Source organism: Stigmatopora nigra, unplaced genomic scaffold (assembly GCF_051989575.1).
Source record: "Stigmatopora nigra isolate UIUO_SnigA unplaced genomic scaffold, RoL_Snig_1.1 HiC_scaffold_26, whole genome shotgun sequence".
Classification (NCBI taxonomy): Eukaryota; Metazoa; Chordata; class Actinopteri; order Syngnathiformes; family Syngnathidae; genus Stigmatopora; species Stigmatopora nigra.
The window spans coordinates 1,362,501-1,374,870 of record NW_027551605.1 but is presented as its reverse complement, the minus strand read 5'-3'; the positions used below and the strand labels follow the sequence as shown (position 1 = coordinate 1,374,870).

At 38.4% G+C, this 12,370-nt stretch overlaps 1 protein-coding gene across 5 annotated transcripts in view; it reads left to right on the top strand.

Moving 5' to 3' along the window:
• The first annotated feature begins 382 nt into the window (after positions 1-382).
• cep85l (centrosomal protein 85L) overlaps positions 383-12,370 on the top strand; it is a 15,241-nt gene continuing 3,253 nt past the window's right edge. Inside the window, exons 1-10 of one of the 5 annotated variants that reach the window (XM_077711536.1) lie at positions 385-908; positions 2,896-3,057; positions 5,908-6,740; positions 6,833-6,918; positions 7,067-7,181; positions 9,119-9,274; positions 9,369-9,521; positions 9,714-9,877; positions 11,155-11,263; positions 11,829-11,879. In XM_077711536.1, the coding sequence (XP_077567662.1) occupies positions 851-908; positions 2,896-3,057; positions 5,908-6,740; positions 6,833-6,918; positions 7,067-7,181; positions 9,119-9,274; positions 9,369-9,521; positions 9,714-9,877; positions 11,155-11,263; positions 11,829-11,879 (1,887 nt within the window). In that variant the 5' untranslated portion in view covers positions 385-850. Of the gene's footprint in view, positions 909-2,895; positions 3,058-5,907; positions 6,741-6,832; positions 6,919-7,066; positions 7,182-9,118; positions 9,275-9,368; positions 9,522-9,713; positions 9,878-11,154; positions 11,264-11,828; positions 11,880-12,370 lie in introns of all 5 variants that reach the window. The other 4 variants (XM_077711535.1, XM_077711538.1, XM_077711537.1 and 1 more) reach the window with 4 other exon arrangements.

The following is a 12,370-nucleotide window of genomic DNA, read 5'->3' as shown; positions in this document are numbered from 1 at the left end:
AAGTAAAGTAAAAAGGAATGTATTAAGAAATAATAAAATGTCATTTAAAAAAAGATAGAAGGGCTGTAAAACATGAAAAACATAAGAGTGTGCAGAGCTACTGCCACTGGGTCCCGCTTGAATGGTGCCATCTTGGAAAAATAGACACCTTTCTTTCAACTAAAGGAACAGAATATTTAGAGAGGCTAGGAAAATCTTTTACAATGTTTTGTTTTTCTTTGAACAACTTTTTATGGCCGTCTAAACACATGAGTAATTGTATACTTTGTATATATATTCTATACATAGCTTAAAGCGTCGCTAGAAAATTCATGGACCGCCGTTGGCGTCTAGTAGTGCGTTTGGGACTCAGCCATCTCACCAGTGATTTCCATATTTTACCTCACAAGTTAGTGGAAACTGGAAAGCCAGATGCAACCATGGAAAGAGCCACATATGGCTCTCTAGCCATCGGTTCATTACCCCTGGCATAGACTAAATTGAAGAAAAATGACAAAGCTCTATCCAGCATAATTTGAGTCGAGTGAACGATATTTAGATACGTAAAACCTGTCCGCGTAACAAAATAGATGGGATTTTTGGACCGCCTTGTGGAAAAAAGAAACCGTGTAGGAAGTTGCTTGCGTCACTTCCACTCAGCACACAACGTCATCAAGTGAATTTCGGAGCCCGTTACTTGTAAATGTCTCGAGAATCTTCCCGTTTAGGCCTTAAAGCCATTTTACTTCGCTATATACCACAAATACCGCAGTAATGCCGTTTAAAACATGCACCGGCCTCCATTCCACTGAGGTTTTCTCCTATTGACCGCAGGCAAAGCTGTTTCTCCGCTGTTATGTAAAACATCTTAATGTTGCCAATGTGGAACAGAGGAGATCTTGACGATGGATACGATTCTTACAAAACAGGTGAGCTATGTATTTGTTGGTGACCTCTTGTGTCTTAAAATTGATAGTTAAATATGTTAGTTATTGATATCCACGAGTGTTGTTGATTTTAAATCCGAAATGCACCGGGTAATGATGGTAAATAAAATTTACGTCACAGTGTTAGCCATCGACTGCGCGCGTGGCGGAGGAGCGGAGTCGAAATCTAATCTACCATCTAATGTATCTATTAATCTCGTTATCTATTTCTTTATCTATCTATACATCTTGAGTTGTATGTATTTTTTTTTCATTTTCTGGACCGCTTTATCATCACTAGGGTTGCGGGGGGTGCTGGAGCCGATCCCAGCTGACTTTGGGCCAGAGGCAGAGGACACCCTGGATTGGTGGCCAGCCAATCGCAGGGCACGAGGATACAAACACCATTCACGATCACACTCATACCTAGCAGCAATTTAGAGTGGCCATCAGCCTTCCATGCATGTTTTTGTAATGCGGGTGGAAACCGGAGTACTCGGAGAAAACCCAAGCAGCCGGGAAGAACATGTAAATTCCACACAGGTGATTACTGCGTGGCCGACGTGCTAACCAGTCATGCGCTGGGCCCCCTTGAGTTGTCTTTGTAGTCAGGATAGGTTTATACTCCCGGGAGTGCCTTCTCCTCTGCCATGATGAATGTCCGCCTGGGCATTTTCTTCCAAAAAAGACCAATTTTGTCGCAGTTGAACACAGCTTTCGAATTGGAACTTGTTGCTTCCCCTAATAACCAGATCCTTTTCAAAAATGTTCAAACTAGCCAATACTGGCTTTAAAGGGTTCTGAAGGTGTTGAAGGCTGCCCCTTTTCAGATCCTTTCTTTGTTATTAAATCCATGTAAATTCCGCTGTTTTTTTCACATATATTTGACTCGGTTATGCTGTCTCCTGCTGACTGTTTATCTTTTATCCACAACAAAAGAAGGCTCACCATCTCGTCATGAATGTCACTGCCCCGGCGGGAAATTATAGTTAGTCCTTTGGAAGGCATCTTCTCCTTAATTGTGTCCTTCTGCTGCAGGATGGTGGATATGGTTGACATATTCCTCTCGCATTGCCCAGTGCTCGTAGATATATCTTATACACGAAAGAAATGTGGCAAAAAGACAGTGCCATGGCCACCTGGCTTTCTCGCATCTCAAAAATTTTCTCATATCTAGTGCGAATTATTTGATGGAAACTTTCATCGTATCTTGAGCATCTCATTGGTAGAGCTGCTCGTATGTTGAGGTACCACTGTACGATGAATTTGTTTAAATGTCAATTAGGTAAAGTCTTGGGCCTTTTTTTGAATGAAAGGATTCACCATTTAAGTGGCGCCGAGCTTTCACATCGTATTCTAACCTCGCTTCTCTGCGGGATAAATCTGTCTGACTCTTGTAAAAGTGGTCATCTGGCCTTCGTTTGGGGTTATCAGCAGGCAAAGGTATTATCCCACCTCTTCTGCTTTTTTTTTTTTATCAAGGAGCTCATGATTGTGACAATATGAAATCACACATCTTATTGATCCACATACTGTCTTTTTTCATGAAGATAAGGGAAGACAACATGGAGCTTATGGAAGAAGTTTACCTCAGAATTTATGTTTTACATTTCTTTTACTGCACGCAATGTTGTTTTATATAATAATCTTTATCTTTAAAGAGCTGTATTAAATAAACTATTTCACATCATTTAATTCAGGTTTGAATCAAATCAGTGTAAAACCAATCCCTTTTCCAATACAAAAAAAGAAGTGAAGGTTGACATTTTTTTGCGCCAGCAAGGGGACCAGTGCGGTATCCCTTATTTATTATTTTCAGGGAGTTGATTGATTTGATAAGGGACAGCACATATTAATGAACATATCTATATTCATGCTAATGAACATATATATGTAAATATACAAGATTGTAGCCGTGGGCTAATTTTAAAGTTGGCAACTTTGGTAGCAACGCTTACTGCAATCTTTGTAATTTTTGCCTTTTATATAGGTTCAAGTAGTGGTGGCTCTTCAGGGTGGGTCCCGAGTCATGAATCAACCTTGCTCAGCAAACAGCTCGGGTCTGGAGGCAGCATCACTGGACGTAGATACAGTGCGGTGTCAGACAGTGGTGACACTGGCATCGGTACCTACTGTTCTGATAGTGTGGAAGGTAGGGTAACATTTGTGTAAGATGTACATACTATCAGTTGGATGAAAGTCACATATATTTGGGGGTTTTACTGTGAAAGGAAGGCAACAAAGTACTGTGGCACTTGAGCAGAATTCTTCTGGACTGCCGAACTTCACTTGGGATAGGATTTAAGTATTGTTCAGTGACAGATCGTATGACAAAAAATTGTCATTTCCAGAGCTGCCAACCTCCGTCGACTCCATTTCAGGAGTACTGTTTCCCATTTCCAGAGTATTTCTCGAGTGAATGCAATTTACGCAAAATCGATTTAAACTGTAAAAAAATAAATAAAAAGCCTGGGCCAATTTAAATCAAACTGTTTTTATCATGTTTTTACATTAATTGAAATAGTGTTTTTTGTAAAATTTTGAAAAAATACAGCATAATGAAATTAAGTTATCAGGGTGTCCGTTTCCTTATACGTGCGTTTTACAGTCGGTAATTCCACCATGTGTCACGCTGAAGTCTTACATGTACGTTGTGCAGTTGGATATTGCATCAACATGGGACATTTCGTCAAATTAGGAGCAATAAAGTTCTGCAAGTCCCTGGATTTCCAAAAGTTTGATCCAAATTGCGATCCATTTTCCGCTTAACAGACTTAACAGTGCTCTGTACGCCTACTTCCTTTAGAATAACCCCCGGAAATGATATGATTTGTTTCAAAACAACTGGTGGTTTGGTCAGCCTTAATAATACTTACTTCCAATATGAATAAAACTAAAACTAAAATTTTGAAGCGATATAGGCTACGTATGCAATCAATTCCAAATTGATTGCCACACTGTCGCACAAGACGAACCATTCGTCAGAACTTGAATGATTCACAATTTAAATTGGAAATTTGGTACTTTTCCAAAGTGGGTGCTTCAAAAAAAAAAATTCAAGTCGCAATTTTGGGAGATTTCTGGTGTTTAGGGAGGCTGTACGGAGTCCCGGAGTTTGCGTTGCATTTTCGGGTAAACTCCGGAAATTCCAATGTAGTTGGCAGCTCTGAAACTCTGGTATGAGACTCTGGAGTCGATGCAATACACAGTGACCTTGATAGGAAGTGTTCATCGAAGGTGGAATTTACGGGGGTGTTGTTCAGAAACTGGAATTTCCGTGGCCGTGCCCAGGGACCTTGTGTGACAACTTGGCATCAACAGCGCCCCCCTCTCAGCATGACTTGAGTTGCATTGAGTGAATAAGTTCAGCAATAGCTCAAATGACCAGAATAATTTCTCAATCATACTTGTGGCTTTGTCTTGCTTTTATTATTTGCCACAATGATTAAATCCAAAGGTTTTGGTATCTTTCCAAATGCTTTTTCCATCATATTTGACAGCCATATCTGGGCAAATATCTACCTTTTTATTAGTTTCCATTTAACCTTTAAAGTACAGCGCAGAGTTCAAGAATTTGTAATATGGCTGTGGTCAGAATTTATAGGATGATCATTAATAAAGACATTTGCTACATGCCCTAGAATGACAATTTCATATTACTAAAATGACAGAATCTCTAAGATACAAAATTTACAGATTTTGTTTCATTAGTACATAAAAAAAGACTTACTGGTTTAAATAAAAAAAAAATCAATTAAAAATAGTGTGTTCAAATTTTTCCAAAGCAAATTCATTCAAGAATTACTTTAAGGAGCTTGCAAGGTGATGTCTTGCTGAAGTGTAAAAAAAATCTTTCTCAAACTATATTACCATCATAGTTGGAAACATTGAATTGAAAGTCAAAGCACTTTTGGAAAGTTCGGAAATTGTGGTTTTGGGGGAATACTCTGAGCATTTCCACCAAAAAGTCTCCGAAGTTTGTTTAGTGACATGCAATACCCCCAGACCAAATCCAGATGATTTTGCCAGCCCTTTGGTCACAGCTTGAAATGAACCTCACATTTATATGTGGGAAAGTGAAGGGTGCAATGCATATTCCGTGCAAGAAGGAAGCCCTTGCTCCAAAAGCGGCACCTTAAGGCTCGACTGAAGTTTGCTGCTGATCACATAGACAAAAATAAGACCTTCTGGAATAAAGTTCTGTGGTCAGACGAAACAAAAATCAAGCTGTTTGGCCACTATGCCCACCAATATGTTTGGAGGAGAAAAGGTGAGGCCTTTAAACCCAAGTACACCATGCTTACCGACAAGCACGGTGGTGATAGTATTAGTATTATGCTTGGGGCTGTTTTGCTGCCAATGGGACTGGTGCTTAAAATCTTACCTCTACTTTAGCTGACAGCTATTACTATAGAACTATTGATGTGCCAATACGATACTCAGTAGCCGTACTGGCACTCAATACGACTTTTCGGAGTATTGGACTGTATCCGATTTGTTCACAAAATGTGACCCGATCAATGACCTCGTGTTTTTTTGTACGATCATGCTTTCCGGCTGCTGTAGATCAAACCACCAAGTAAACAGTGTGGTGAAATCTCTTTACAAGCTAATCTAAAAAACAACAACTATTTTAGGTACAATTCTGGCAACCGTAGCTGTTCACCCGTATTTTAAAGTCAATGGGTCATTTTATCGGTATTGTTGAAAAAAACCTCATAGAGCTGCGGTAACCATAAATTTTATGGTAGAATTTTTTTTTCATTTTTTTTTCTGTTATGTCAACACCACCACTAGGCCCTGTGCACTTTTTTTTTTAAATTTCTTTGCTCTAAAACAACAGTTAAAATGTAGTTTTAGTATTTGACAGTAAACATTTTTTGTTTTTCCTGATTTTTTTTTCATACAATAATTCTGGCAATCACTGTTTTACTGTAAATTATACACTTATTTTTACATGTTTTTTTCAGTGTGTGTTATTCATAGTGTCTTTCCTTTTAAGATGACTCCTGTTCAAGTACCACACCTTCGTCTGTCCTGCCGCTATCCCGACATCACTCTGGACAGGAAGATGAGCTCAACAGCATCATTTCTCTCGTACATGTCAAGCCATCTACATCCACATCGCTCTGCCCAAGAATGGCAGCCTCACCAGGCAGGATAGGTCATGGAAACAGGTTTTGCCAACCTAACCTTCCGGCCAGATCCCCACCCAGTGGACAAACTAGTGATGATATGAAGGACCATCAGCCTATCAGAAGGTGTTCCTCTCTCACCAAGTTGCCTTCTGGGATGGACAAGAACTCCAGTAAAACATCAGCGCACCGTCCCAGCACAGACTCACATGCCTCCCTTGATAGGGGCTTGTTCTATAGCTGCAGAAAAGAGTACAGTGTTCTAAATAGAGACCTTTATTTACCTGTATCTTCCTCATTGCTCTCTCACAGCTTTCAACGCTCTCCTGGTTCTGGTCCCTCCTACTGGAACAAACATAGGTCTGGTTTTGAAACAGACAAGTCACAGTCCTCAACTCTTTCCTCGCCCATTAAACACAACAGTTTGGACATGAACTATAGCAGTTTGGCCGAGGCTAAGCGAGCTCTCGTACGTGATCAGGTTTATAGCCTGAGTTTATCCAAGTTAGCAGACTCGCCACTTAGTCACCCAGTTGACAGGGAATCGCCGATTCAGCCAGCCGTCCGTACACAAATGTGGCTAACGGAGCAGATGGAGTACAGCTTAAAAGCAGAGCATGGTGAACTTGGCCAGGTCCACGGTACTGAAACAAAGGTCTGTGGTGGAGATGGACAATCTTTTGAACAAAGCATCAACCAGGTGGGACTATTAAAGCAGATGGTTTTCCTGAAATGGTACACTGTTTTGTCTTGTTATTATTTAGTGGTAATACACTGCTCGTACATTTGCAGAATCTTCATGGGACATCCCAGTTCGTGAACACTCTGGTGAAGGTTAAAGAGGGGATGCTGAGACAAAGAGAGTTGGAGATAGATAGGTAACTAGTCACCTCCGTCCACAGTTGACACATTGTATTCTGATTTTCATCTCAATTCAGCTTCCACTCCACTGATATTAACTTATTCGGCAGCATGGTATTCATACACTGGTAGGTGAAGGTGAAAGTAAAGGTGTTTCTCTTTTAGACAGAAGCAACAGATCCTTCAGCTCCATGCTCGCATTAGGGAAAATGAGCTTAGAGCCCAACAGGTCCTACACAGTCAGAAATGGTTTGAAGATCCCCAAATCCTAAAGATGAAGGTATTATTAATATGAATGATACGTTTCCCAATGCAAAGCTCACGATTACGGTTATCTCATGATATCGCGATACAACTTTTAGGGCTACATTGGTCAGAAAATCAATCTATTAAGATATTTCAATCTCAAACATATTGATTATTTGACCCATTATCTTGTCAAGGAGTATAGTGACACCTCGCTACTTTGCGCTTCAATTATTGCTGCTTCACTACATGGTGTATTTTTTTTCTCAATTTAAAAAAAAAAAAGTTATGTTACGAGCGTGTTGCCGTGCAAAAATATACTTGTATATACTTTCACATTTTGGCTTGTTATCTCAATGTGATGCCCTTCCAAGTAGCTGTGCATATTTGTTGTTTCCACTGTACTGTGATCCTTCTCCACTTTCCCTCAATCTCTCTGCTCCGCTCATTCCGCGGTAAACACTGTCTCTGTCTGTACTGAATTTCAAATTTTAGTATAGAACACCACAGCCAATAGATAGGTATTTGTTACGTCGTGAGTATGTGGTGAATTAGAACAAATTAAAAGATATTTTTTCATTGTAATATCCTGTTTTGGTGGGCTTTTTTTTAGGTGGTAACAGATGAAATTGTATTTAGTTAATTTCTATACTATAGAAATTAACTAAATGAATTAACTAGATGAATTTGTATTTAGTTAATTTCTATTCTATAGAAATTAACTAAATACAAATTCATCTGTTACCACCTTCTAAAAAAGCCCACCAAAAACAGGATATTACAATGAAAAAATAGGGCATCGCAAATCAATTTTTCCTATAGACTCTATAGGAAAATGGATTTGCGATACTAATAAATTGACATATGAGCTCAGTCCTGGAATGCATTAAGCTCGTATGTCAAGGTATTGCTGCATATCGCGAAATCTGGATTGGAAAAACATTTGAATTTGATCTAATTCGCCATCTATTAACAAAGTAACAAATAACTAGTGGTTTAATAGTACTAAAATGTGTGTAATAGTTCTAAAATTAGACGGATTTTGCAGAGGGGAGAGAGAGACAGACACAGACGGGGTGGGGGACTAATTGCACGGCCACAAGCTAGTAACATAACATAAACAAATTTAAATGAACTTGGATTACCATGCGGACACACTAAAAACTAAATTTAATCTAACTTTACACTAAACTTAATTCAAATTTTGCTTTACATTCTTATACCTTTTTCTCCCGGTCAAATTGGCTCTATTTGCCCCGCCTCCACCCTAGCTTTCAAATGCAACCTATTGAGGGTAGTTTGCTTTTGTATTCCCTTCAATATGTCCTCACAATAGGATAATGCCCGACGTCTTTCCAACGAGAAATAGCATATACAGTGTTCCCTCGGTTATCGCGGTTAATGGGGGACCCCCCCCCCCACGCAATAGCTGCGTTTCCGCGAAGTAGGGGTGCCCCTTCAAAAATGCTTAAAGAAACGTGTAACACGTGCACAAAAGCGCCACCAAGCAAAAACATTATAGTAGTCCGGATGGAGGATATTCTGCAGTTTTTTTGCACGTAAGAAACATCATTATTGGTAGTTGTGAACATTGTTTTTTTGGGTGGTGAAGATGCGCCTGAAAACAGCCATGACGTCATCAATGCGATTCCTGAACTCTCACCATGTTGTTTGGCCTTTGTTTTATGCAATTACTAATTTCTATTGGATATTTTGTTTCCACCTCTTGTAAAATGATGTAATTTATAATTTTAACTTAATATCTTTAATTTTTTTTCTGAAAAAAATCTGCGAAGCTCTGAGTCCGCGATAGCTGAAGCGCAAAGTAGCGAGGGAACACTGTACGCCATTCGCACTGACATATGGGAATAAAACATGCAAAAAAAATGCAACGCTCCGGCCACGTAAATGTTAAATAATCTTTGAGATTCTTATTTTATTCTTTTTCGTAACTAATGTGTTTGCATTTAGGAATCTGTGAAGAAAGTGCCACCTGACTCACAGTGTTGTGATGAAGAACTGAGTAAAAAGTTGGCATTGTCAGAACTGGAAGTTCTTCATTTGAACGAGCTGTACAAGCAGGCCACTCAAAAATATACGGAAGATCTCAGGAAACTAGAGGAAAAGGTAGTGGAGAAGTATTTTGTGGGCTGTTTTGTTTTTGTTTGTATATGAGGTTTTTTTTGTTTGTTGACAAAATGAATATATTTTCTGTGACCAGATAAAGACGAGGGATCGCTACATCAGCAGTTTGAAAAAGAAATTTCACAGGGAGAGTGAACAGAACCATGAAAAACAGCAACGCATTGAGACTCTAGAGAAGTACCTTGCTGAGTTGCCAACTGTGGGCGAGGTACAAGTTCAGACCCTGGAGGTACATGAGAATTTAAAATACTTCATAAAGAAACAAGTTTTAATGTATTAATTGCAGATTTGAAAAAAAAATACTGAACATTCAAGCAACAAAAATTCCCGAACTGAGACTTATTTAATGCAATTTTTGTTTTGTTTTTAGTTGACACAAATCAACTGGATAAATGTGTAATTATGTTTGTATTGTTTTGAGTGTGTTCAGCTGGAAAAAGTGCAGTTGAGAGCTCAGGATCTGGAGAAAATGGTATCTCACTTGCAAAGGAAACTGGAGGACAGTACCTCTCTTTTGGAAGAGAAAGATCTAAAGATTGAGGCACAAGCCAGCAGGGAGATTGAGCTGATTGCATCTGTGCACAGGTACTTCAATTAACTTTGTTTTCCTAACTAATAATTCAGTTTTCAATACTGTTGAATGCATGGACAAACTGTATTCAATTGTGCCCTGTGATTGCATTTTACCAACAAATGGAGCCTGCTTTTTTATGGCTTCTCACTAAGGCTTCGCTATGACAAAAATCGTTATCACGATAAAATAAAAAAATAAAAAAATATCAGTCTATCGATAATTATCACAAGAACACTTTTTTTTGTTTAAAATTTGAAACTTCAAATATCTGTGAATACATGTAATAAATTACTTTCCTCCTTATTCAAATAAGAAAGTAACTATGTTACCTTACTTTATAAGAAGTATTTTTGTTATTCTGTAGTGAAATTTAGATAAGTCAACTCTTTCCTTACACTATGAAAAGTAAAGAATAACATCTGCATAAAATTTTGACAGGCGTCTTTATTTTTATAAATTTGCATTTTAAACCAAAAGTTGCTGTGCTATATGAAATAAATTAAATAATCAACTGAAGACATAGTCACTATTGGCAAGCACACTATTTTCTGCTTCACAAAAAGAAACTAATAAATAAAAATGGATGAACTTAACCCATTTGAACTCAAGAAAACAAGCTCTAAATGTTTACAGTTTTCAGAACATTTACACAAAATGGGAAAACATCTTTGTCAACAAAGAAAAATATAACAGGCTGTCCTCAAACAGTGGACAGTGGGTTAAGGACGACATTTCCAATAAGGCCGCTCTTTGTTTTTGAAACGTTTACAGAACATTTACATGAAATGGGGTAAACAACTTAACATCACCTAAGAAAAATATTACAGGCTGTCTTCAAGTGAGGACCGTGGGTTAATAGCTTTTTCAATAAGGCTGCGCTTTGTGTATTTTTGAGGCATTAAAAAAAAGAAAGAAAACGCCAGAGACAATTCACTTGGATCATTAGTGGGTCGGCTCGCTGTTGTCCTGCATCTCATAATCATTTATTTTGGCCGAGTTATAGTCCTTTTGCGTTGACGCTTCGTGTTAGCCTCTCTCGCTAACATGCTAAAAACATTTCCTCATCATCCTCTTCTCCTGAGCATTGGTCTGGAACTAACGTTCATCTCGCAAAGCTCCCCCGTTCCTGTGGTGGCCGGCTGGTATAATTGCAGTTTCAAATGATCAAATCTTTATCGAAAGTTTTTCATATTTTTTTGGTTGACAAAATTTATTTCATGCTAATTATTGTTATTCTTGTATCCCCCTGCTCTACTTCTCACTATGTCTCTAATTTTACTGCCTTAAGGTTGCAACAGAAAGTACAGAAGTGTTTGGATGATGGAGTGAGGTTGGACTTGAAGCATCTTGAGGTGGAAAACTCTCAACTCCAAGAGAGACAGGACCACAGCAGCAAGGTACAGTTTGGAGTGAGGCACACAATGCTCAAATACAAGTACATATACAGTGTTCCCTCGCTACTTTGCGCTTCAGCTATCGCGGACTCAGAGCTTCGCGGATTTTTTTCAGGGAAGAAATAAATAAAAAATTTAAAGATATTAAGTTAAAATTATAAATTACTTCATTTTCCAAGAGGTGGAAACAAAATATTCAATAAGAATTAGTAATTGCATCAAAAATAGCCAAAGAAATGGTCAATAACACGGTGAGAGTTCAGGAATCGCATTAATGACGTCATGGCTGTTTACAGGTCAAAAAAACAATGTTCACAACTCCCAATAACGATGTTTCTTACGTGCAAAAAAACTGCAGAAGATCCTCCATCCGGACTACTATGTTGTTTTTGCTTGGTGGTGCTTTTGTGCACGTGGTACACGTTTGTTTAAGCATTTTTGAAGGGGCACGCCTACATCACGGAAACGCAGCTATTGCGGGGGGGGTCCGGTCCCAATTAATCGCGATAAGCGAGGGAACACTGTATAGTAGTGTGGTCATTGACATTTTCTGTTTGCTCCCCATTAGCTCATTGAGTGCCAGAAACTACAGATTGAAAGACTTAACTCACGACTCAGGGTATGTTCAACAAACATGAACATTTTAGAGATTTTTTTTAAATATATTAAATGTTTATATATGTGATGTTTATATCCTGACATACAAATTGGGTACAGAGAGTATTCAAGCCCCCTTACACATTTGACTTGTTAAATTGCATGTCATTTGCTAAAAAGTTAATATATTCCTGATTCATGTACGTAGAACACACTAGATTGACAAATGCACAAAATTGACCTTCATGCAGATTTATTAAAAATCTAAAATACCACACAATCACTTTGCTCAGTACCCATAATAGAATGGGCTGTATTGGGATCATGGAACTATGCCAGAAAAGTGAATTTTGCTCCACTTTTTGTGTTCAATGCATTTATTTTCATAGACAATTTAATAGAAAATATCCTTGTTCTACTCAGAACATTTGTCACTAACCAGAAATGTATCTTTGAGATTTTCCACCTCAAAAAAATGAAAATCCAGTGCTGCTGTTTTGGGGTTTTGAAGTG